The 26,905-nt window shown below is 42.3% G+C and overlaps 1 protein-coding gene across 1 annotated transcript; it reads left to right on the plus strand.

Annotated features, from left to right (window-relative positions):
* The first annotated feature begins 1,647 nt into the window (after positions 1 to 1,647).
* Positions 1,648 to 26,905, plus strand: ASMTL (acetylserotonin O-methyltransferase like). Its single transcript, XM_066620616.1, has 13 exons — positions 1,648 to 1,800; positions 7,662 to 7,793; positions 8,617 to 8,664; positions 10,783 to 10,847; positions 12,706 to 12,767; positions 16,209 to 16,317; positions 17,978 to 18,389; positions 19,966 to 20,128; positions 20,514 to 20,698; positions 22,426 to 22,555; positions 24,423 to 24,563; positions 25,887 to 26,009; positions 26,537 to 26,905. Exons 1-13 carry the CDS (start codon positions 1,708 to 1,710, stop codon positions 26,752 to 26,754), a joined length of 1,881 nt encoding a protein of 626 aa, XP_066476713.1. The 5' UTR covers positions 1,648 to 1,707; the 3' UTR covers positions 26,755 to 26,905.

Genomic DNA, 26,905 nt, shown 5'->3' on the forward strand with positions numbered 1-26,905 from the left:
CCGCACGGGATGCTAGGGACATGACCACATTTATTTGACTACAGCTACCACAGCCACTGGCAAACCATATACGCTGGGCCGAGGAATACATACATGACACTCCTTAACACTGTGTCAAATCTGGGAGGAAACTGGACTGCTACAATAACTCCTTGGCTTGTGGATCTGCTTACCATGAAGGAGTGTAGAGGAACTCAGGGACACAGTTGCCAGACTACAGAGTATCAGATTATCCAGACTACAGCTGCTGCAGTAGCAAGTTTTGTTGCAAACAGGACACTTTTCATTCTAGTGTGAGCCTAAATATGATGATGCTAATTTTTGGCAAAATGTTCTATATTTAAAAGATTTTAAAGAGACTTAGGAGTGTGTTTGGTTTTTCATATTACTGTATCTAGCTGCCAATGCCACATGGGTGGGTAAACCTGGACTCCAAAGACTTTTCCAGCTGTTTCCACCCTCCCCCCACCCTGTTTCACCCCTCCCTGCCCCATTCTGCTCACCCATCACCACCCTCCCCCAGCCTGTTTCACCCCTCCTCCTTCGCAAAAGGGCCCAAAAGAAACTTTGTACCCCCTGATAAAATTCTTCTCAGAGGGCCTGATACATACATACATGAGAAAGAGATATGCCCCATTTTCTGGAAGTTTAATTTAGAGCACTTTAATCGGTATTTTATATTTCAATTGTCCATTTTATTGGTTATTTTATTGATATATATCTGAATATATCAGTGATTTTCTACCTTTATCATGTCATGGCACATTCATAAAGTGCTAAGATCACCAAGGCACACCATCAGTTTTTTGACCATTGACCAATGCTGCTGGTAGGGGGCTCAAATCCTGGAATTGTCCTAATAATAAATGACCCTCCCCAAAGTCCTGCAGTACACCTGCGGATCATCCATGGCCCACCAGTGCACCATGGCACAGTGGTTGAAAACAGCAGGTGTATATCTTTAAAATGTCAAAAAAAGGAAAGTGTGTTTCTATTATTAGGGAATTAATGAAAATTTAAATTAACAATACATTTGAGTTCATTAATTCCCTAATAATAGAAACACACTTTCCTTTTTTTGACAGTGGCTGGGAGGCCCTCACAAGATGTAGTGCATGCCCCATTGGCACAGCTGCATGAGCACTGGAAAAATGGATAGGACTGGGCCCTGAGAGTCCAATCCTTATTCCCAGGTAAGCGTGGCTAGGACTGCAGCCTGAGGCAGAAATCCTATCCACATCTACCTGGGAGTCCCATTGACTATAATGAGACTGACTTTTGAGTAGTCACGCTGAGGATTGGGCTCTAAATCTCTTCATGCTTTATTTTACACACATACCATAATGGGGGGGGGGGGGAGCTGCAATGGTAAGCAGCCCAGTCCTATGCCTGTCTACTCAGGAGTAAGCCCCATGCTAGTCAACGGGGCTTACTGCCAGGAAAGTGTGATGGGACTGCAGCCTTCTGGGAGGGTCCTGCCCAGAGGTCTCCTTCTGCAGCCTGGGTCCTCCTCGCCCCCACGCACCCACCCAGGGGCTGCCCGGCGTGCGCTCAGGCGCCTTCCACTTCTTCCCGCACCGCCCAGCACAGCCCGGCTCTGCGCGCTCCTCCCCTTCCGTGCGCGTCCGCTCTCTGCCAGGCGGGGGACGGGGAGGCGACGTAAAGGCGGCGCTGGCCGAGGCTGCTTGCGTTCGCGGTGCCGCCAGCATGGTGCTGAGCCCCGTCATTGGGAAGCTGGTCAACAAGAGGGTGGTGCTGGCCAGCGCCTCTCCGCGCAGGCAGGAGATCCTCATCAACGCGGTGAGTGGGGTGTGCGCGGGGCCCTTGGCTGGGGCGCCTGTGGTGGCACAGGCAGCCATTCCACAGGGACGGGCTTTTTCTGCACCACCTGTGGGATTTCCACCTGATCAGAGCAGAGCAGCTGGAAAAAACTGGCCCAGTTCCATTGCTAGAGGTGCTTGGTGTTATTTACCTTACTCATAAGTAAGCCCATTGTGTTCAGTAAGACTGGGGACCCAATCCTGTCCAGTTCTCCAGTGCCAGTGCAACCATGCCAAGGGGGAGTGAGCTGCATCCTGTAGTGGGGGGCCAGTGAGTGAGGCCTCTTCCAGGTAAGGGAACAAATCCTCAGGGCTGCATTGTGGCTATACCACTGCTGGAAAGTTGGATAGGATTGGGTCCTAAGGCTGTCAACTTATCTCAGCCATTTTCAACCACTGTGCCATGGATGGTCTGCAGGTGTGCTGCGGGAGTTTGGGGGAGGATCATTTGTTAGTAGGGCCACTAGCGGGTGTGAGCCCCACATTGTCAGTGTACCATGAGATGAAAAAGGTTGAAAATCGCTGACCTTTCTTCTTCACTGGAAACAAAACACATCTACACGTTGGCAGCTGCTTACTCCCCCCCCCACACTCATCTGTTAATCCAGTGGTTCCCAAACTGTGGGTCAGGACCCACTGGTGGGCCGTGACCTGACTTTTGGTGGGTCAGTAAGGGGGATGAAAAGATCAGACAACTAATTGCCTCAAGCCCTGAAGCTGTTCAAAATGAAATAGCTGCTAACTACCCTGCAAAGAGCTCAGCTCCTGCAGTTTGCAAAATGGCTGCTAACTGCCCTAGGAGGAGCTGGGCTCCTGAAGTTTGAAAGCACTTGTCAGTACAGGGAGATAAATGTCTTTTTTATGGTTATTATAATAAATAAAATATTTATTTCTAGATCTCCTTTTTTAAAAAGTCTAGTAAAGCTAGGTGGGTCCCATTACAGTATCTTTTTTAAAAAGTGGACCCTAGTGCTAAAAAGTATGGGAACCACTGTGTTAGTTGGTTAGTTTAGATTGGATCGATTGTGCGTCTTTGTGAAATCCATTGAACAAATATGATACATTATCATAATCAAGCAGGGCTTAACTGAGCTGAGGCTTTGCCCCCAATCCTGCTTTCAGCTCTGAAAAACTATAACGGACAACAATAAGATGCTTTTGAGTATGTTCAGAGTTTTCCCCTTTGCTTCTAAGTAATTGCAGTAAACTTTCACATCTTGGATTAGTTGAGGCTTCCCAGGTTCAGAGCGGGATTTTAGAAATTGACTACTGCTGTCAAGGATGCCTGAAGTGCTCACAATTGTGATCTTTTACACAATGCACTACTGCCACAGCCACAAAAAAGCAAGACTTCCATTTACAAGACTCTGCTGTCTTTAAAGGGACAAAAATTGCAGGGAGCTGTGTTGAAAAAATCCAAAAGTGACTGTAGCGCAATACTGTGCCTTTATTGAGATCAACTGAAAGGAAAAAGCACAAAATAAGTGACTGAGTTTATCAAAATGTTTCATTGGACTAGAGGAAAAAATGAGGGGAACCAGATATTGCTGGATCTAGAATGGAGGACGTATTAATGCAGCCTTCCTTTGATCTACTGTGCTGAAGATGGTCATGTTTTTATTTTGAGAGACCAGTCTATTCTGGTTGCTGCTAGAGGCACATCCAAGTAATTGCTGGCTTTTATATTTCTAAAGCAGGGGTGTCCAAACTTTTTGGCAGGAGGGCCACACCATCTCTCTGACGCTATGTCAGGGGCCGGGGGGGGGGGAACCCAAATTAAATTACATTCAAATCTGAATAAATTTGAATAAATTTACATAAATGTATTAAAGATGGAACTTATATGAATGAATGAAGGTCTTTCAATAGCTCAAGGCCTATAAAAGGCCTTGCACAAAGCAAGGCCTGCCTTTCCTTCACTGCTGCTGCTACATCACAGATGTGAAACAGCAAGCAGTGGAGGGAGCCCTCATCCCACAGTTCAAGCAAGAAGTTGAATACTTACCCTCATGCTGAGAGCAGTTGCATTGGGCCAGCATGGGTTCTAGCAATTCTCTGGAGGGCCAGAGGCTCATTGCAGACTGAGGGCTCACTGCGGGCCGGTTTGGAAGTCCCTGAGGGCCACAAGTGGCCCCCGGGCCAGGGTTTAGCCACCCCGTTCTAAAGGGAGAGGAGCCATGCTTCTTTCCCCTTGTTGTCTTTGGGGTAACAGGAGTCATCTTTGTTTCTAGCACAATCTGACACAATTAAATCTGCATGTCACCTCTCCAGTCCATTTTACACGGTACACTTGGACTTTCCATCATGTCTAGCAACATCAGTTTCTCTCTCCCCCCCCCCCCAGGTTTGTTTGCTTAATGGCTAGGTTGATGAAGAATTTTATTAAATGCTTGCTCATTACTTTGTGAATTTTAGTTGGTCTTAATAAAGGTATAAAGCTATTGTTCCTTTTGAACATTATGAAGTTGTTTTAGATACCAGAACCAATGCAAAACTCTACATGCTTTTCTAAACAAAATTCTTTACCCGCCTATAGTACATGAAATTTTTGCCAAGTAATCAAGTTCCAATTCTCACTTCACCTGATCTCTGGGTCAATCAGGGGGCAAAGCCTTTCAACTCTGAAAAGTTTCCTTTGTTAACCTTTTATTCTCCTTCCTTCTGCTGCAGCCTGGTTCTGCTTTGCAAATGCTTGCAAAACAGGTCTGTTTTTTGAAACACCAGGATGGGAATCCTCCTTTCCATTTGAAGCAGGCTACAATTCAATGCACCCTTACTTAAGAATTATACCCATGGAAAGCAGTGGGTCTACTTCTGAGTAAAAAGGGTTGCAAATATATGCAGCTGCATCTCTCTGCTGTGAATTGAATTGCACACTCACAGTTGTTGTTGTTGTTGTTGTTGTTATTATTACTTTATTTTTACCTTTATTTACCTTTATTTTTACCTTCTTCCCAAAGGACTCAAGGAGGCTTACAACAGGTTAAAACAGATTAAAAACATAATTTAAAACAGATAAAAGCATATTAACACATATCATAAAAACAGTCAGATAAAAAGCAGTCAGGTAAAAAGAGCATAGAGCAGCAAATCATAAAAGAATCAGGCCTGTAAAAAATATTAAAAGATGTTGAAAAGATGTTAAAAAGGCCAAGAACTCAGAAGGCTTGTTTAAACACAGTTTATGTGTTATGGGTTGTATGTTGTACGTGGAGCTTCTGGCTTAACACACCACACATCTTAAAGGTGGATTTGATCTATGGTTCTCCTGCAGTGGTTCCCAACCTTTTTCACTTGCATATCCCTTGGCAGCCCATTTCCACAAATTGTACCCTTCATATTAGCAAAATGTTTGTAATTAATAATACAAGCCCTCATCTCCTCTCTATGAAAGCCCAGACTTCATGTATTTATCACAGTGTTTTCTCTTTTTATCTGTTTGAAGAACAGAAGACTCTGCCTTTGCACTGTTTTGCACCAGAAATGTGCTGAGAAATTCTGGGTGATTGATCACTTTCCATATTATGTTTCAGCTTTTTTACTGTGCTGGTTTTCAATCACTGGTTCATACATGAATTGGTGACCAAAAACTGGCTATTGGTGGGGCTTTCACAGCCAACTAGCTACCTCCCTTCCTGCCTTGCTGGTCCTTGCAAGGCATTCCTGTCTTGCAAGGCATTCTGGAGCATTCTGCCTTTTTCTGCCATTATTCCATTCTTTTTTAAGTACCGCTTAAGGTCCTGTTGAGTGTCCCTGGGAGTACATGAATCCCAGGTTGGGAACCACTGTTTTACTGGTGTGTTGTTTACAGTGCACTTACTCTGATAGTGCTTACAAAAAGGTGGTGAAGACCAGAATTTAAAAAGAATAAAAATGTATCTTATGATCTTTTACTATGTGTTTAATAAATTAGAGACTACAGTTCTTAGGTAACAATTAGCGGTAGGTTATTTTTCAGGATCTGGCCTCTGGTAAAATCAGACAAAACTATAGTCAGACATCCCCCTAAGTTTAACCCCCGACTTATCTGAGGGTCATAGAAAATTCCATGATTGTTGGCTCAAAACCTGCCCTTGACTTATCTGTGGGATCAACTAATGGGCATGTGCCTGCGATACTTTAGTGCCTGTGTCTTACTTTGGCTTTGCTTTCCAAATGCTCATTCAGCACCTAGAATTGTTTTTGTGCAAATGAGAATTTCTGTGCCAGCTTGTTAAATACAAACTGCAGCATATTCCATTTATACTTACTGAAGCTAAGCCTGGTAACTGACAGCCCAATCCTATCCACACTTTCCTGGGAGTAATCCCCATTGACTCTAATGGAACTTACTTCTGAGTAGACATGCATAGGATTGGGTTGTGAGGCTGTGGAAATGGGAAATAAACTCAACTACAATCCATGGGATTTCCTGCAAAATAAGGTCAGGGTTAGTTTGCTTGATTGCTGCATATAAGGCTTACTTCTTTAGACACTGGTGCAAGATTTTCTGCAGTGTAAAAGAGGATTGTATACTGCAGTTCTTCTGTTTTTTGCTTGCTTTCTTCACTTTGTGTAATATTAGTTTTTTGTGAGTTTTTTTAAGGGTTCATTTGTATGGTCTAGTAGGACAAATTGGAAAAAAAAAACAATATAATGGTTAGCAAAAACAAATGTGATGCAGATCTTGATAGTTACTGTACTCTTCTTAATTACAAAATAGGCTTCTGTAATGCTAAAACTATTTACCTCACTTGTTTTGCTTGATAATTCTGTGGTGGTGCAACAGTTAGCATGTCAAATAAGGACTGAGGAGATCTGGGTTCCCCATTCAGCCATGGGTAAAGTGGGATGATGGAGAGCCCAATCCTAGGCATGTCTACTCAGAAGTAAGTCCCATAAGAGTCAATGGGGCTTACTCACAGGAAAGTGTGGATAGGATTGGGCTGTGAAGGCCCAATCCTATGCTTCCCCAGTGCCCAGGAAGACAGTGGCACCAAAATGGCTGCCACTGTATCTTCTGGGGCCAGGGAAGCTCCCGGAGGTCTCCTTGGGGTAAGGGGTCAGCAGTTCCCTTACTCATGTTGAACCCAGGTGGTCCTGATGGGTCTACTTGGATCTGTGCCTGATATTTAGTGGATACAAAAAACCTGGGAGACAATTGGGAGGCTTGGAAGAGATAAGGGAAAGTATTTTCGCTTGCCCCTTGATCACATTTAGATGTTCTGGAGGGGATAGCATCCTGGCACAAATTGCTTGTGCTGGAATACACTGCCTCTGACATGCTGCCTACCCTCCCCTTGATCAGCCCATGACACCAGCTTTGGTGGGGCACTATAGCAAGTATAGCACTGGCCTGTATACTTGCCTATACTGGCAATTATAGCACTGGCCTGTAAGTTTGACATTAGTATCATGATTTTGCACCTGGACTTTTAAGTTGTGTTTAGCTCTGACTTGGAAGGTGTACATAATAAAAGAAAGAAATGTGATTTTGCTTTCCTTCTGCTGTGCTACATATTTCTAAAGTGCACCTTATAGTCCAATCCTATGAAGCATTTTACCAGCATAAATGGAATAAGATTTGGGTTGTCAAGCTGCAGTCTGACGATCCTGGCATTAACATTAGCAATAAACATACACCCCTTCCAATCTTTCTCTCATCCATCCCCTGCCCCCATTTGTTACAGCCCATTGGAAGGTGAGTGGAAGGAATGCAGTGGAGTCACAGTGCTATCACACCGTATCAAAAACATTGAAATCAAATTCTCCAGATGGCAATTCAAGCAGATTCTTAAGCTGAAACTATGTAAACTTAAGTGTTCATATTTTTCCCACACTCAGTTTCTCTGTCTTTTACAGGGCCTCCGATTTGAAGTTGTTCCCTCCTGGTTCAAAGAGACACTTGAGAAATCGTCTTTTGCAGCTCCTTATGAATATGCTGTAGAAACCGCAAAACAGAAGGCACTTGAAGTGGCAAAGAGAATGCATCTAGTAAGTCATCTCTCATCCTGATCTAATTTGATACTTCTGAAGTAGGGACTTATTTACCAAAGTCCCTTGGGCCTGTGAAGGATTTGGCAGGGCATGTGGCTGAAACATCCTGGAATGTCTTCATGTACACAAACATTCTGTCTCAGGGCACCCACTCTGAAGGCCATGTCACATATTTCATAGCTACAGATATTACTTACAAACGGAAAAATGGTAAAACCGATGGCGGAATTTTTTATACGAGATTTTAACCAAACGTAAAATGGAGGGAAATCCTATTTAATCTACACCTATTTCTGTTTTGATGACCTGCTTGAATGCAACTTCTTGTGTAAGCCGCTCAGGCAACTGTTAAGTTTTATGCCTAATAAAGGTCGATTCTGATTGTGATTGATATTTCATAGCAACAAAGCCAATTTTGAAACTAAATGTGTACTCAGCAAAGAACTGCAGCTAACAGTTTGCTCTCTGAGTATAATTATATGATAGATGCTTTTGTGATATTATCGATGTACACCTAAAAATTGTAGTGTGTGAAACAGTTCTGGGATAGAAATGTCTAAGGGCCAAATCCTATCCAACTTTCCAGAGCTTATGCAGCTGCAGTGCAGCTCCATGATAAGGGAATGTTTGTTCCTTTATCTTGAGGATACTTCCGTGACTACCCTTCCACTGCAGGATGCAGGGCACACTGCATTGGCTTGGCTGCATCTGCATGGGAAAGTTGGATAGGATTGGGTCCTAAATCATTATTGTGTAAAGAAGTGGAATAATTAAGAGGGGAAAAATTGACAAAATATGCTATCTTTTAATTTTTTTTCAGCAACACCTTAGAACACCAGATGTCGTTATAGGAGCAGACACTATAGTGGTGAGTTGTGCATTCTATCTAGAGCTATCTTACCAGCAATCTATGTTGTATTAATATTGTAATTGCACAATAGAAACTAGGGTTGTAATGCTCTATAGGCTGACTTGATAGTAAGTTTCACTGAATACACTGGGGCTATATTTAATATCCCTTTTCCCTTCTGACGCATCTTGTTCCACCCTGCTGGATACAACACATACCTTTTTGGTGTGGTTGCACCAGTGGCGGGGAATCGGATTGGGTTGTAAGTATGCATTATTTGAACACTTCTTTTCTTTTTGTAATCATGCGTTTATATAAAAATGAAATTTAAAATGTAAATTTTATGTAAAATGAAATTTCATAACATGTAATTAAGCTGTAATCATTCAAAATATTTTGATTTTACAAGGGGTCTTTGTGAAGATTGGCATTATTAACAAAAAATAATTATTACCCTTTGTGTATCCATTATTTTTTCAAGTGCTAATCTAGAAAGGGCATCTGTGCCAAAGCTGGTTTTCCTGCACCCATGTCCACTAGATGGCTTTGGCCATTTGTGGCATCAAGCAGTGTTATCTTTGTCAGAGACTGGAGAAACAAGTCTCATCTACAGGGTGAAGACAAACATCTTGGAATGAAAACTTTCTGCCTGTGTCTAACTCTGCCCATCTACTTATTGAACCACTCTTTGACCCCAGCCTGTAGTAGAGGCCCTCTGAGGCTAGTTCCTACATATCATCAACGATTTACAGCCCAATCCTAACACGTGCTGGAACAGGGAGGCCAGCTGGCCTGCCCCATATCTAGAGCAGGTTTGGGGCTGCCCATGGCTCAACCCAGGGCAAGGTGAGTGCATTCCCCTTACCCTGGGTAATGCTGCAGCATCCCCAATGGGGCTACTCAGATCTGTGCCACCTAAAGAGGTGGTGCAAATCCAAGCAACCTGGACTGTGCTGGGTCACCCAGGATGGGGTCAGGATTCAGCTTAATTATCGGATCCTGGCCCCTGCCACCCACCCGTCCCCTGCTCCAGAACATCTATCTGTCTTCTTCCCACCCTCCCCATTCTCCCATGCTGGCCCAACCTGGCCAGTATGGACTTACCTTTGCACTGGCTCCACGGCCCTGGGTCAGCCTCTGGAGACTGGCGCATGTCCGTGCACTGGCCTTCCTCCTCTTGCGGTGGCGTGCCTTATGGCACTTCCATGACCCCTCCAGGCCAGCACATGTGAATCGGGCCTCCAGGCATACTTTTGTCAAAGAAAATGAATATGTGGCTATGTGCGTTGAGGGCCCAATCCTATCCAGTTTTCCAGTGCTGGTGAAGCTGTGCCAATGGGGCATGCACTGCATCCTGTGGTGGCAAAGCAGCCACAGAGGCCTTCTCAAGATATGGGAACGCTTGTTCCCTTACCTTGGGGCTGTGCTGTGGTTGCACTGGTGCTGGAAAGTTGGGTAGGATTGGGCCCTGAATTCGGTACTTTTTTAAAGTAGAGTGTGTAATGTAATGTGTAATGTTGGTAAACACTAGAGAAAGGTATATAGTAGTGATATGAGAATAGAATACAAACTGATACACTTGGTTGTGTCAGCTGAAGCTTTTTCCTCTGCAAGTAGGTTTACTTCCCCTCTGTCTGTGATATGTTGTGCCCTGGATTATACACTTATTGAGATGGCAATTCCATTATACAATAGAGGAGTGGGCCTCACTCCCCCCTCCCCCCAAATAAAGTATCTGAATTGCACAGTTCCTGCCCCCTTTGCACATTTCATATCGCAGATGGTTGGGGGTAGGAGCACATATCCAGGCTTTTGCCATACAGAAAAGGACTGCCTGCTCAGCAAATAAATGAACTGGGTCTGTGCTCTGAATTGTGTAGGCTGCTGGTGGAGGATCCAACGTTTAATGAGCTGTTGAAACTAAATTATCTTTTGATCCATTCTAAATTGGGTAGGAAGGTATTTGATCAGGTAAATAAATGGTTAGTCAGAGGTGGAAATCTGCTTATCCATGTAGTCAGACTTCTCTTTGTTGACAGAGTTTTGTTAATTATCTTTGAAAATCTTGCTTCCTTTGATATGTGAATTTCAATCACATTAAGTGTGCATACCAAACTCTATATATTTCCATTTCAGACTATAGAAAAACAGATTTTGGAGAAGCCTGTGGATAAGGAAGATGCATATAAGATGCTTTCAAGGTTTTATACTTTTAAAAATACATTGAATGTGAAGACACATTTCCCAAATCATTAGTTATGTTACATTACATTATGTTTATGTAGTTGGAGATAGTCAATTATTGCCATGTTGATCCTAGAGAATAAGATGCAAAATGAGTCATTGTTATGTCATTGATTTTTTTAAAAAATACATTTGTTGTAAATTCAAGCTGATGTCTGTTGATTAGGGTCTTGTGCTCTGGAAAAAAATCATAACCTGCAATGCATATAAAATGATACATTTACGTCCAAGTGATTAAGGTTGTTGCAAAGAACTCAAGGTATCTCCTTACTTTTCAGTTTTTTATAAGAAGAAAGGATGCTAAAGTCATGCCGGCTGTTTTTAAAACATATAAACAACCTTGAAGGATTTTACTTTATGGTCAAGCTTTTGAAAGTACAAATCCTTAAGTACTGCAAGCATTTGGGCATGTGTGTAAGATACTCACACATGAGTGCTGAGAGCAAAACTTTTATCAAATAAATAAACCTGTATAAAAAATCAGCTCTTGTGCTGGCTAGACAAAACAATTGGTCTATCTTAGGGCTCTTAGAGACCAATCTTAAGCTCAGCGCCGGAGCGCACTATTACAAACATGCTGTAAGGTATGTCTGCTAGGCTTGCCGCCGTGCCAGTGCCCGTCATCTGATGCTTGGAGGTCTCATGAACTGCCGAGCTTCGGCACAGTAAACGGGGCAGGGAGGTGGGCGGGGAGGAGGTGTTCCTGGGAGGGCAGAGAGAGGCAGGCAGGAGGTGTGCCGGGGGGGGGGGAGCAGGGAGGCAGGAGGCGGGTCTGGTGAGCTCTACCAGATCCTGTCTGTTCGTGCAGGGCTTGGAGCCCTGCATGAAAGGCTTTACCTTACCACTGACCTTTTGGTTGGTGGTAAAGTGAGTAGCCCCATTGTGGGGCTGCTTCCCTTACCCAGGAGAAGGGGACAAAAGTCCCCTTCCCCCAAGGCGCCACCCGCGGCATGCTGAGGCATGCAGTATGTGTCGGCAGCTGTTTTTGGTGCTGTTGCAACCGCGTGCCTCGGGCAGCTCAGGATTGTGCTGCCTAGCATTCGTTTGCGCATGAAATTAATGGAATTCAAAAAGTGCTTATCTGGACTAACAATACAATAGTATGCTGTTGAGTGTAAAAATTTCCCTGTCTTAAGTTTGATTTGGAATAATTTGTTCTGAAACTTTGTCTTATGATATACCTTTACCAGTACACATTTTTGGCTGTACCTTTTCCTTTGTGAAGTGTACAGGTGGGACCTTGGTATCCATGGGGAATCCGTTCTTGGATCCCCTGCAGATACTGAAAACAGTGGATAAGGAAATCTGTGATTTCAGCCCCTTTAAGCCCTTCAGAGGTGACTCGAGCTGCACTCCAGTCACTTCTGGAGGGCTCAGGTTGGGCAAAGTCTGGCTCAGTGTCGGTCCAGGGGACCTGCATTGAGCCTGTTCATGGATACGAAATCCACAAAAACAGAGGCCAGTACACATAAACTACACCTATATTGATGTAGTTTAATGTTCTACGGGTCTTTGATGAGCAGACTATGCTAATAATGTAAGTAGACTTTAAAAGACTTCATGCTGCAACAATGCACTAAGTTACGCTGATTTTTGATGGTTTTTTCTTTAGTTCCTCACCACTCTAAAATGAAAATCTAATTTTACAATGTCACGTATGAGACTATAAGACCAGGTTGCATGCTGGCATTGTTGAATTATTTATAAACAGGCAGAACATGTCTCTTAAATAGCTGTAAGAGTTAAAACTCTTGTAAGACATTGGTATTTCCTTCAAAAGGGCAGCAACCTAAATGTATCTTTTCTTCTTGATAGGTTGAGTGGCAAGGAGCACAGTGTCTTCACAGGAGTTGCAATTGTTCATTGCAGCAGTAAAGGTAATTGATAAGAAGTAGTACAAATGTTCAGTACAAAGCAACTGTCTCAATATGTCTGTGGCTATTTACTATCTCACAATAACTCTCTCACTTCTCTTCTGGAAATGTCTGTTTGTTTTTGTAGGAAGGACCACATTTTGAGATGAATGAGGCTGTTTGGAGAGGTCCTCATTTGTTTACAGTTGGTGAAATATAGATAGGGGCAGTCTAAAATGGTAAAAACAAAAGAAAATATATATATATACCACCTATATGACTGTAATTACAACTGATAAAAATGCTTTAAAGTTGATTAAAACTTTAAATTAATTTGGAATAAGAACACATAACACCACTCTTACCAATTTTTATTTTTGGATAATACTGACGTCCCCGAAGAAACAAAACCGTTTTAGACTGCCTCTGAATATAGGACATCCCCAACCCAGTAGAAAAATGTTACTTCAGTGGGACACTGAGGGCTTGTGTAAGGCATAAAGGGCCACGCTACATCCATAAGTCTCAATGACAAAACAGACAGATCAGCATAGGCAAACCTGCTCTTGAGATTGCTGTCGTATGATAAGTTTGTATACGACATTTTGTAAAATAGGTGGGAGGAAGCGAGATAGTCAGAGCTGAAATCTGGAACAAAGATAGCAAGTTGCCTGGAGCTGCTAGTCTGAGCACCACAGGTGGTAGAATGAAAGAGCTGCCTCAGAGGATTGGCAATACTTGGGAGGGAAGTTGGTATACATATACTATTTGTACAGACAAGGGGAGGCTGGAAATCTTGCATAGGTATTAGCTATGGCTAGCAAAAATAGATATGAACTGTTAAAAATCTGTCCCCTATAGATAAGTGTCTTGAATCTGCCTAAATATTTATTTTAATTTTTCAGCTTAAGTTTTGATTCCAGGTCAGAAGCAACTTGCTTCTGCAACTTGCAACAAATAAACTCCTCAAAGCAACTTCCAGCAAATAAATAATTTAAACAAGGCTGAGATCTAGAAGTCATCTTCCCCAAATTTGCATAGAGTTGGGCACTTTGCACGTCCCATGCATCTGTGGTAAAACCACCACTGATTTTAATGGAGGTAGAATATTACCAGCAAGGGCAAAGGTACATTGCACCAAAAAAAAAAAAATTGCTGTCTTTATCGGCTGTGGCCTGATTTGACATCTTCCACATATTGACATTCAAACATAGCCAACTCTCTTATATTTATCTTTCCAGAAATTCCAGTTAATCCTTCCTCTTCCCTTCCCCCCCATACCTGTCTTAGTAGCATGCTTGTTAAGAGTGGACATGTGAATGATGCTGCAAGAGAGGCCCAACTAGACCTCAGGAATTACTTTGGCAAGGTCACATCAACTTTTCTTTCACAGCCCCACATAATTCAATGAGCAGTCAATCTTTACAGATTGACTGTAAAGGGCATTAAAAATGCGAGAGTGTAGGCAGCTAGGAGTAACTGCCCTCCTCACCCCAGCAGTGTCTTTTCTAGTAGCTGTCTACTAGTGTTCTTTTGCATCTTTTTTTAGATTGGAAGTCCATTTGGGATGGGGAGCCAATAGTCATTTGATGTTCTCTTTGTGAACTTTTCATTGAAAAGTGTTATATAATACTGTTAATAACAGGGCAATTCCAGAGACAGAATAAGCCCAAATAGCACAATAAGGCCCAAATAATCACAATCACAGCATCAATAAGAATCCTTATATTTTATAATGTCCTGTCATAAAATTTCCTGCTGGATGTGTCTTGTTTCTATTTGCTAGCCTTAGGCGTTCCCCTTGGAAGGAAATGGATTCACAGTATGTGAAGAAGAGAAACTTCACATCTCAACACAAACATCTTGAGCAGAGGGTTGTTTTCTTCTTTGTATTTTTAAAGCCTGCATGTCAAAGTTTTGAAAACGTGAATGTTGTCATGCCCCCAATAACTGAATTATATGAATAATGATGTTGAAAATTGAATGTTTTTCTTCTGCTAATACAAAATGAAGACCAAGATCCAAAGAACTGTGCAGCTAGTTTCATGTACCCCAAAGGCAGAGTTGACATTGTATTTCTGAAACAGTAGTTGTCTGTGCCACAGTGCTAGTCATTTTTGAAACCAGGGCATACAGTATTTCAAAAGCACTTTACAGTACGGCATGTTTGCAGTATGGTGTCTGTGATTCAAAAGGCTTGTCAAAAATAACTGTTCAAGTTTTAGCTGAATTTCCACATATCCCAACCTATGTTTTTTCAGCACAATCCTACGCACATCTACTTAGACATAAATCCTATTGAGATTAATGGGACTTGGGGCCCAACCCTATACTTCTCTAGTGCCCAGGGCTACAGCAGTGCTGCAATAGCTACTGTTGTATCCTATGGGGCCAGGGAAACAGCCACAGGCCTCCTTGGAGTAAGGGAACAAGTTCCCTTACCCCATGTTGACCTACGGCAGCCCCAGAACCTACTTGAAACTATTCGGAACTGCACCTGCCTTTGAGCGGACACAGAACCATATTGCAGGTCATTGTATTTTGCTACTGCTTGCAGGTGAACAGACACCTGCACTGTAAGTTAAGTCACAACATTGACTTGTCTTGAAGAGTTAGGAAATAAAAGCTAGTTCTCAGTGCAGGTAAATTGGACCCCCAGTGCCTCACCAATATTTGACTGGATATTTATTATAAACAAGTTAATAAAGGTTTTTTATTGCAAGTGTAGATACAGTTCTGGTTACAATGGTAATTCTTCTCCTCCAGTCAGAAGATCATTAAAGCCTGTGTAGGTGAAACCACGATGTTCCTGAATTCCATTGTTTCTGTGACTCAGTTGCTCTCTGTTATGATGCTGGCTATTATGATGCAGGAAACTTTCAGCCCCAAACCTATCCTTCTCAATCCCTTGATGGTGCAGCTGCACCAAAAACGGGCATGCTGTATTCAGTGGGGGGGGGGGGCGCCAATCAGAGGGCTTCAGCAGGAAAAGGGGATTTAAATCTCTTTATCCCTGTGTAATTCCCCAGCTCCACAATGGGTCTCCTTGGATCTGCTCAAGCGAAATCATTAATGCAAGTCCGGGAAGAGAAAGGGGGTGGGGAGGCTGCTGTTGGAGGGGATGCCATCGCTGCTGGATCCATTCCTTCTGCACTCTTCCTGTCCTGTTACACCCCTTCCTGTCCAGTTTTACACCCTTCTGCCTCTGTTATGCCCTCCTCCCTCCCCCATCAACTTACCTTCCTCTGCAGGTGGCTGGAGCTCTAGTAACACATGCGGGAAGGCTCTGGCCTTTCTGCAATCATCCCAGTAGCAAGATAGCATGATGCCATGTGATCCACCAGCGCTTTCAGCCCATGGGATTGTGCTATTTGTGTCATGCATTTTGACCATAAGACATAATTATGTACTATTTTAAACTGTGTTATTGTCAAAAGGTTTATTAAAAGGTTTTATTTTTTCTAGATAATCAGCTAGAGACTGAAGTAACAGATTTCTACGAGGAGACTAAAGTCAAATTTGCAGAACTCTCTGAAGAACTCTTATGGGAGTATATTCACAGTGGAGAGCCAATGTAAGTACAATAATTTGAAGTACATGACTGAAAAGTGTGTATGTTGGATAAACCGACTGCCTGTAAACTCTCTGTGTGTGTGTGTGTGTGTGTGTGTGTGTGTGTGTGTGTGTGTGTGTGTGTGCCAGTGTGGTGTGAATTATTGGTTTTAGAAAATAATGGATTAGAAGGTACTTCTGTTATTCCTTGGTGATTGTGGGATGATCAGTGGCATCACCAGATTTCAATAGTTGAAGGCTGGGGAGGAGCAGGTCAAGCTTCAGAGTAAGGTTCAATAATCTACTCTGTATTCAATAGCACTTGATTGTTGATTTCTTTTTTTCCAATAGCTATAGCAATACAGGTGGCCTATGTTACCTGTGGGTTCGGAACCTGCAGATTTGATCATCCTCAGGTTCTGAACCAGTGAGAATGGGTCAAACCTGTTCCTTCCAGAGGTGATGGGAGCTGTGCTTTCATCACCCCCAAAGGGTGTTCTGACACCCACGGAGGAGATCTGCATGTGGAGGTCTCTTTTGGGAGACCTCAGAATGCATGTCTAGAGCTGGCAGTTCACATATGTAATACCAACAATTAGCTATGAAATACAGATGTAGTAATTTCTGTGGGGCATGGGGAAAAATACTTTTCTTGGTAGTACTATATATGGGTTAACAGGGAAATTTCCAACAGGCTTTTATATTCTCTTCAGGAACACATAACTGATCAAAATGATGGGATTTGAATGCTAAACACCAGGGATTTTTGGGAAGAATTTCAGGCTTGTAACCAAGAATGACAGATGTTACAATTGTGACCTTTCTGTGCAAGTCAATAAGCAAATGTTCCCAGAGCACAGAGGATGGGAGGGGCTGGCTGTGGATTTAGCTGTTACTCTTACAATCAGAATTTTATAGTGTATTTGGAATTAAACATGTGTTTGAGAAGGTTCAAAAGTTCATGGGAGTGCAAAGTGAGGCTGTAGTCAGTCAGCTTGAAAACTGAATGAGCTAGTCCTAGAGGAGCAATACACCTCTGTGGTCATGTGAGAGTACATCAGCCTAGAAATTTCTAAGCAGACTTTGCCATACAAATGCTTTAAATTCCTGTCTTTCTCTAACCAGGACAAAAAGAGGACTCTTTAGTAAAACTTTAGTATTCTCAGAAATGAAACTATTTTGTGATGATCATCTTTGCTGTTGCTATTCTTTCTTCCTTTTGAGTAGTGGAGAATTTGTAAGGGGCTTTCCAGATTGGGAAGATGTGCTGATGTAAAGGTGTACCTATTAAAAGATGTACAGTAAAGAGAATTTAGGCTAAAGCCTATATACACCTTCTTGGGAGAAAGCCCACTGAACATCATGAGAGTTAGCCATGCATAGGGTTGCACTGCTGGACTAGTTCCTATTGCCCAATCTCATACAGTGAAGACGGCTTAAAAACACAAAGGCCAGAGACAAAAACCAGGTATGTGTCGATGCCACATAGTTCCCTTCCAAGTAATTACAAGCTATATCTACTCCCAAGAATATTCTGATGCTACATACAGCAGATTCACTTGTGCTCCCTGATGTGATTGTGTGGAATGGAACATAATGCAACATACTGATTAATTGTGTCTGAGATACTCAGTCCTTTGGCATCACTGATTTTATCTGACAATGTTTTTTTGCATTCTCAGGGACAAAGCTGGTGGATATGGGATCCAGGCTCTTGGGGGAATGCTAGTGGAATATGTCCATGGAGATTTCTTGAATGTGGTGGGATTTCCTCTGAATCATTTCTGCAAAAAATTAGCAGAATTATATTACCCTCCTCCTAAGCACACCATCCACCATATAAAGCATGACTCTATCCCTTCAGTAGAAACTTTTGAGATCCTCAGTGATGGGGAATGTGACTCTTCAGATAAAAGCCAGTGTAAAGATACTAAGAATCTAAAGAGTAGTGCAGTCGCTCACCACCCAGGGAAGTATGATAGCAGCAACCATAACTACAATGTGCCTGTGGACAATCAGAATGGCATAATAGAAAATACAACACGATTTCCATCAAAACTTGTGCAACTTTTGGATGGTTTCAGAGCATCAAAGGTAACCTATTATATGTTCTTTTGTTCATGAATATGTACAAACGTTTCTTCCTATATAGTGAATTACGAGCCTGATACATGCACTGACATTTTAAGAAAGGCAATCTGAAGTCCAGAAATTTCACGATACGAAATATACATATTGATAGATCCTAATAGGGCAAAGCAATGGCTAATCTGCTCTTTATGCAGAATTGTCATCAGATGGAACTAAATTAACGTGTAATAAACAAATACTCTGAGCAGAGGTTAAGCAGTTGTCTTTTTTGTGACTATCTGAAAATCGGGACAATAGTTCAAAGAACAACATTCCAAAATTTCCCTCTTATTGGAGATGGGAAGTGGTTGTTCATGTGACATGGACTTAGTGCATGACTTCTCACATCTGCCCCAGAGCAGACTCCCAGTTGTGTGTCCTTTCTTCATCCACTTTTTGGAACTAGCAGCAAAGTGAGCCAAGAGTGGCCACCAATCCTCAAGGGCACTGCTGCTGAAATTTCAACTGCTCAACTTCTGCTCAATTGTGCAAAAAATCTGCTGGCTGCTTGCTGTCCAGTGCCCATTTCCATTTTTCCCCCCGCCAGCAGTAGCTGTGTACCTTCTTCTGAGTTATTGTACTCCGAAGAGAATGAATTACATAACAACAGTTGTAAAGATGCATGTGTGTTTGCTCATTTTGTTTCCCTGTCCAAACTAAGCCCAAAGCAGGCGTGCTTGGCACACCACCATAGTTGCATTTTTGCTTGTACTGGCATTCAGTAGCTGAATTCAGACCATCAGCCTGTTCCTCCTTCAAAGAGTGGATATCAAATTTAGTTTCCAGAAATATCTGACACTTTTGAGTGCTGATCAAACATCTGGTTGTTCAGAACTGAGAATTTGTTGTCTTGGTCAAGTGAAATTTGCCCACCTCGCAAGGCCTCACAGAGAAGCCACAGGAGGAACTTGGAACATGCATGTCCTTTACCTCTCGGCATTGGTTTGGGTTAAAAAATATTGTTCAAACTATCCCTTCAGATTATTTAAACTCTCAGTTGTGAATGCTAGGGTAGCTACAAAAGACCAGATGTGTTAACCCATTTCTGCCCAGCCCACAGGTGTGCACATTTGATCCCTGTTGCTTATATGCAACATTGGGCAGAAATGGCTTAATTGTTCATTGCACTGCTTTTTGAAAATATTTAATATTAAGTTTTAAGTATTAATGTTCAATATTAAGAGATCCTGGGGTTAGAAATATGTTCCAGTAGTTCATTCAGCTTTTGTGGAAAAAACCTCTTTTCCCTGTACTATTGTTACTGTGGCAGTGTATTTTTACTGGAAGAGGCTGTGACAGAAGTAACAGTACAGAACTGGTATAAATCAGTTCCACAAATATTGGATTTTATATGACAACGTGCTGATCATAATCCCTTGAATATTGTGATCAACAAGGCATTTAAGTGGATAAACTAACTGTAAACTAGACTTTAAGATGGGCAATAATGGGAGTAGGTGGCTTCTGGAGCATCTTGAGTTGGGTGGGTGTGTTCATGGAGAGTTTCTTCTAGTAATAAGTGCATATTTTGTTTCTACAGGCTTTGTTTGTGGCTTGTAAGCTGAAAGTATTTGATCTTCTCAAAGATAAAGGTGCTGTAAGTGCTGTGGAAGCTGCAAAACAACTTAATACCTCTGTTTGTGGCACAGAAAGATTACTGGATGCGTGTACTGCCCTTGGTCTGTTGGGAAAAAACCATCAAGGTGACCATGTGCTATTAAACAATTGTGATAGGAAGCCTAGGAAAAGTAGAGAAAAGGAAGTTGTAGTATCTTTTAAAGCAATTTGATTGCTAGCTTGAATATTGGTTTATATAACTCGGAAAAAAATGCAATCAATGAAATGAGTGAAATACCTTAAAAATTGAACTTGACATGGCTTCAGAAAACTAGTGTAGAAATTATTGAGTTCTGTACCAGAAGAAGGGAGTAAATAAACCTCAATGAGCAATAGTGATTTGACCTGTGTCATTTTAATGTTTACTAGCTATTAGATACTCTTCTAGCAGAACTGAAAATGATACTAATTTTTCTTGTTAATGAAAATAATACAACTTACAAATTTCTCTTCTCTTAATGTCACTTAAAGGTTATATCAATGCAGATTTGACAAACTCATATTTGGTGTCAGATGGTGAATATTCACTTCATGCATATATTCTCCACTGTAATGACCACTTGTGGCCTCTGTACACACATCTGGAGTTAGCAGTCAAGGAAGGGACTTCACAGAACAATCGTGTATTTGGGAAGAAAGCAGAGGATTTGTTTCAGGTAGTGTAGATTCTGCATATTCTTTTATTAGATTGATAAGCTAGTACAGGTTTGGGATTGTAAGAGCTTTACCACAGTATATTTAGGAATAAGTTTCTTAAGGCCTGGCTTGATGCCACTAATCAGTGGTGCAAGAATGGAACCTAAAATTCTTATAATCTACAAACCACTCACTTCTCTTACTGATTGGAGCTCTAAAGCAGTAGACTAAATATCTGCCCTGAATGCCTGTCAGGGAGATAAAGCAGGGTATAAATTTGTAAATTTTGCACTGTTAGAGAAGGGAGATCATGGTCTTATTAAGGCTAGATTTAAGAGCCAGTTGCTGCCAAAAATGGTAACCACACATGAAGTGGACCTTCTCCATAATGTCTAGCAGAACCTAATAATCTCCCCAGAAGTTTTATTTATTCAAAATATTTGTTTGCTACCTTTCTGTACCATTGAAGGGATAATCAAGGAACTTGCATAACAAAAATAAACAATTTTAAAACAGATACTGCCACAGATTTAGCTGAGCCTTGGCATTTGTGGGGGTTCTGTCCCCAGAACCCCTGCTGATGCTGAAAGCCACAGATAAGGAAATTCATCTGTACCTGTTCAGTCTGAAACGGTACAGGTTTAATTCAAAATCAACAGAGCAGCAGGCAAAAAAAAAACCCAAAACAAAACTGTAGAACTGTGGTTCTCAAACTGGGGCATCGTGATGCACCAGTCAGAGAGCCCTGGCCTCTGCCCCCTTAAGGGGCGGGCAGGGGGAAAGGCAGTGATGCGATCACCAGAATTGCGTCGCTTTCAAGGGGCGCAGGGGCTTGCTTTGACTTACCTGCAGCAGGCAACGGGGAGTGCAGGGAGCCCTGCACGAGCCTCCACTGGGCTCCCCAACATGCGGAGACGCTCAAAATAGCGATTGTGAACCACTTCCGGTTTGTGATTGTGAAACTGGAAGTGGGTCATGAATGTTATTTTTACATTATCTGCATGTCGGGGAACCCTGCGGAGGCTCGCTTGGGGTTCCCTGCACCACTGGCAGCCTGCTGCAGGCTCTAGTAAGTCAAAGCAAGCCCCTTCGCCCCTCAACAGCGCCGCAATTTTAGTGATCGTGTTGCTGCCTCCCCACGTTCCGCAAGAACTTACAGTGGGGCCCAAACTCCCTGAGAGTTTAAGAACTGCTGCTATAGAAGAAACAGCATGATTAACTAAAGGCCAAATTAAAGGTCTTGGCTACATCTTTAACATCTGACAGCAATAGAGCCAGTTGGGATTCAGCATCCCTGAATGCTGCTAGTGAAATGGTTCTGTTGCATGATCCCACCAGCCACACTGCCATAGGCAGTGGAATACAACACATCCTCGGATGATGAATGCAGTAACAAGCAATCTCATGTGGGAAGAAGCATTCATGTCTGCCATCAGGACAAGCCAGGAGCTGCAGGTTGTTAAACGTCTTTGATGAAGAAGATGCCCTGCTCCCTAATGACAAACTGCTGCTTCCTTGCTCAGTAGCACAAGTGGGGGGGGGGGGAATTTTTATTCTTTATGATCACCATGGAAATTTCAATGAGACAAAGCCATGACTAACTTCCTTGGTCATTGCTAAATAAATTTGGACTACAGCCCACTATAATTTTCAGGAGTGTACTGCTATGAACATCTCAGTTTTATACATGCTATTTTATCCTTCTATTTGAAATAAGTTTAGACACATTGGTTGTTCTGTTTTTAAGGATGTCTGTTACCAAACAGAGGTGAAGCACTGCTTTATGAGTGCCGTGCATGGCATTGCCAAAGCGACAGCAAGAGATATAGCCACAGCTTTTGATCTCTCACCATTTAGAGTGGTATGTGATTTGGGAGGTAAGCACTGATGGAAATAGTCATAAAATGTTGTGGCGTCTCTTTCAATCCGATTGTACCCCACTGTTGTCACCTTACATGGTTACTCCCCAGAAAGAAAGATGCTGTATTGCTGAAACTGTCACACTGATACCCCACTTGAGAGGACTAGGGTGGGGGGGGGGAAGAGAGGGAGAGAGAGAGCCCTCAAGTATACAGGGCTACATCGTATTACTAATTCTGCATGGGGACTGACTATCCAAATGTTACCTTTTCTAGTATGGTTTGAAGTTCATTTGTAACAGTAATAACTAAACTAAGGGCACAATCCTAACCAACTTTCCAGCACCAACATAAGGGCAATGCAACTCTCAGGTAAAGGAACAAATATTGCCTTCCCTCGAGGAGGCCTCCTGACTGCCCCCAACTGCAGGATGCAGCACATGCCCCAGTGGCACAGCTATGCCAGTGCCAGAAAGTTGGTTAGGATTGCACCCCAAGTGAGTTATTTAAAACAAAGCAACTCCTGACCGAATGTATCTCTTCTCCAGGATACATTCGGAAAGCTTTTTATTCCACAAGCTTTTTTCTTCAATTGTATCTCCCTTTCTTTTAACTATTCTGTAAGCAACTATCACTGCCTAAGGATCAGCCTCTGACTCCTTTAACTCACAACCACTCCTGTCCCTTTTCTGTTCTATGAACCAATTGTGTATTGTCTCTGTCACCACCAATAATAAAAGAGCCCCCCTGCCACCGTATCCAATAGGAATGGTAAATCCTTAAGTCCGTCTTTTCTCCCGAGCTTTACACCATTCAAACTGTTTGTTCCTAAACAATATTTATTTTTTAAAAGATAAACCACATAGAATATAAAATTATACCTATCCATGTTGTCATGTTGACCATCATGATTAAATGTATAATTCACTAAATATGCCTCCTTTGAATGTTGCTACTTTTTTTTCTGTTTTACTCTTTTGGTGGGAGGGGGGATAGCTTTAAGAGCTATCTATGGAATAGGTAAAAATGCTTTCCTTATTTTATTATGGGTGCAGTCGAGACTCTTTTTCAGTTTCTAGTTTTCTTGGCCAAGATGCTAAAAATTAGAGAGCACTTAAGAGTAGCTCATTGCAAGTATCAAAAGCTTTTCTTTCAATACTTGCAATGAGGGGGGAATCATTTTTAGAGGATGACTGCTTAAGGCCAGTGAGGCCCTTCGCCCTCTCTGGGATGGGCTCACTATCCAATGACAACCAGATCAAGTTCCATTGGCTATAGATGTTCCAATCCAATGCAGCCAACTTAATGCATCAGTGTTTCTCAGACTGTGGGTCAGGACCCACTAGGTGGGTCGCAAGCCAATTTCAGGTGGGTCCCTATTAATTTCAATATTTTATTTTTAATATATTTGACTTGAAGTTACCATGGTATGTGACTGCATTTGGGCAAATGTTACAGACCTGTACTTTTAACAAGCTACTATGTATAATTTTTTAACAATTATAGTAAATGGGACTTACTCCTGGGTAAATGTGGGTAGGATTGCAGCCTAGGATTGTCAAATCTCTTCCTGATTATGTCACTTCCAGTCATGACATTACTTGTGATGGGCCCTGACAGATTCTCATTCTAAAAAATGGGTCACAGTGCTAAATGTGTGAGAACCACTGGAATACAGTGGTTACTTTCAGTTTTGGTTGGTAGTACAAAGTTGTAATGTCTAAAGTGGGAGGTTGCACAGGGAAATTCTGCAGGCTATGCAAACCTCTTGCATATTTTTAATACTACCCTTAATTAAGCATTGAATGCCAAACTTATTAGACCTAAGTCTTAACTGAATTAGGTTTAACAAACACCCATTGTTTCAATATCTTGCTGTCTGCAGGTTGCACTGGAGCTCTAGCCTATGAACTAGTCCATCTCTACCCAGACATGACAGTCACTGTATTTGACCTTCCAGATGTCATTGCAAGTATGTCCAGATTTCAGCCAAGACAAAACACCACTCAAGTATCACTCAGATCTGGTAAACATACTTACTGTGCAGTATAAGCAGATGTGTTGTTGGTATATGGGGTTATAAGATGTTATATATTTATGTCAAAGGTCCATGTAACATATTCCTACAGAGTACAGAAAAATATATATCAGCATTTGTTCCATATGCTTGCTCTACTGTGGAGCTTCTAGCATAAGGGTTCTTCTTTGTGCTTGCAGCTGTCCCCAGTTGAGCACTTTTCTTTACCTTGTTTCTTGGATGGCACAAATAGTGGTCTCCTGTAAGCCACGTATGAGATATGCTTCCTGTCTCTAAATTGCAATATTGCATCCAGCTTGGCATCCATTGTAATGGATTTTTGTGCATTCTTCACTCCCCAGGCAATGCTGATGAGTTTTCCATAAATGGTCTCACATTAAAAAGTATGCCAAATATCCCATGTGTCTCACTTGCTGGCCAAACATGGGAGCGTAGGAAGCTTAGTTGCACTATTTAAAAATGAGCCTGCATAAATCGCAGTAATGGTCTTACAGCCCAGTCCTGAGCTGCCTGGGGTGTGGGGCTGCAGCAGTGCCAAAAATGGCTGTTGCCAAATCCTGCACACTCCGGGCAGCCAGCAGCAGCTCCTTGGGAGAAGGGAACTTTTGTCCCCTTTCCCTGGGTAAAGCAAGTAGCCCCGCAATGGTCTACTTGATTCACCGCCCACCCAAAGGTCAGCAGTAAATCAAGAACCTCCGTGTCTGGATTCGGTGGAGCTTCACTCCACCAGTTCTTTCTCCCCACGCTATCCCCCCAGAATGCTGCTTCCCCCATCCCTGGAATGCCTCCACCCCTCCTCCCCCCACGCCTCCACTTACCTCTCCGCTGCTCAGTGGTCCGCGCAACTGCCAATTGGTGGAGCTCTGGTGACCACCCACCAGTAGCCCAGCGCCGGGCTACGACTGGTGCCCAGCACTAGGCCTGCAAACATGCCTTATGGCATGTTTGTGACAGTGTGTGCTGGCGGTAAGCTGATGTGCACTGTTGAGGATTGGGCCCTTAATGTGCAAATCACGCTATTTCAAACACATGCAAATTAAGACCATATAAATCAAGTACACTACACATTTTCCTGGGAGTAAGTCCACACACTCCTGTGTGTTGGAGTTAACTTCTGAGTAGACATGACTAGGAGTGGGCTGTAAGTGTCTTTACAAATGAAAGTAAATGCTTGCAAACAGATTTCCTGAGCCTTTTGTCTGGGGAATGTAAATACCAGTCTGCTCTCTGGCTGTCAATGCATATATGAAGCTACTGAGATGAAAATTTAGTTATGTTTTCTGAAACTATTAAAAATATTTTTTCAAACAGGAGATTTTTTCAAAGATAATATTCCAGAAGCAGACCTTTATATTCTTTCACAAATTCTACATGACTGTTCTGAGGAAAAGGTCCATATACTGTTAAGCAAAATATTTGCTGTTTGCAAGCCAGGTAAGACTTGTGATTTTTCTTTCTTGATACAGTGAACACTATGTTTACTGGCAGACTGAGAAGATTTGGATGATGTCAGCAAAGCTAACATTTTACATCTAGGTATTTTGTAATTCTCTCTTGGTGATTTTCTACCTATTTAATAAAAAATGTTCAATTCCCATAAACTCTGGGGAGACTTACATATTTCAGGGAACACAAGGATATTACTTTGTGCATGTTTTATATCCCTGATAGCACAATTCACAGCCCAGTTCTAAGCTGCGCTGGCGTGGGAGGACTGTATGGCTTCTGCTGTATCCAGTGCAGCCTAGGAGAAGGTTATAGGTCGCCTCGGGGTTAGGGGATATTTTTCCCCTTATCATGAGTAACACCCAAGCTTGCCCTAAATAACAGAAGCAAGTCCGAGCAGCCTGGTATAATGCTGGCAGGCCTGGAAAGGGTGTTAGGGCATGGTGGAAGCCCCAATGACTCGCAAGCTAGGATGTGCTGCTAAACAATTATTGATTGCTATTTTGCAAATGCAGGAAATGCTTTGCTAGTAGCAGAAACTGTGCTTGATGAGAAGAGAACAAGCCCTGCAAGAGCCGTTCTACAGTCCCTCAGTATGACTGAAGGCAAGCAAAGAAGTGGTTTGGAATACAAGCAGTTAATGGAGAAACATGGATACTCTAATGTGCAAACTAAGATAACTGGAAACTTGTTAGATGTAATTTTGTGTTTTAAGAGAACAGCTACCCATTAACTGGGATGTTGTGTCACTGGAGCAAGTAATTTAATTTGCAACTCATCAGACAGCACTAGTATAGATTTTTCTATTTCTGTTTTGGGTAGCTTTAATAATTGTTGTTATCGTATAAACTGTGTATAAAACCTTACTATATTTCTGTTGATTA

This window comes from Tiliqua scincoides, chromosome 3, assembly GCF_035046505.1.
Source record: "Tiliqua scincoides isolate rTilSci1 chromosome 3, rTilSci1.hap2, whole genome shotgun sequence".
NCBI lineage: Eukaryota > Metazoa > Chordata > Lepidosauria > Squamata > Scincidae > Tiliqua > Tiliqua scincoides.

What these genes read in the sequence shown, in the direction of transcription:
- ASMTL (XM_066620616.1), top strand. Translation starts at nt 1,708, where the DNA reads ATGGTGCTGAGCCCCGTCATTGGGAAGCTGGTCAACAAGAGGGTGGTG. An exon ending in AGGAGATCCTCATCAACGCG is followed by an intron (nt 1,801 to 7,661) that starts GTGAGTGGGGTG and finishes TGTCTTTTACAG; the next exon opens with GGCCTCCGATTTGAAGTTGT. An exon ending in AAGCAGAGGATTTGTTTCAG is followed by an intron (nt 20,699 to 22,425) that starts GTAGTGTAGATT and finishes TCTGTTTTTAAG; the next exon opens with GATGTCTGTTACCAAACAGA.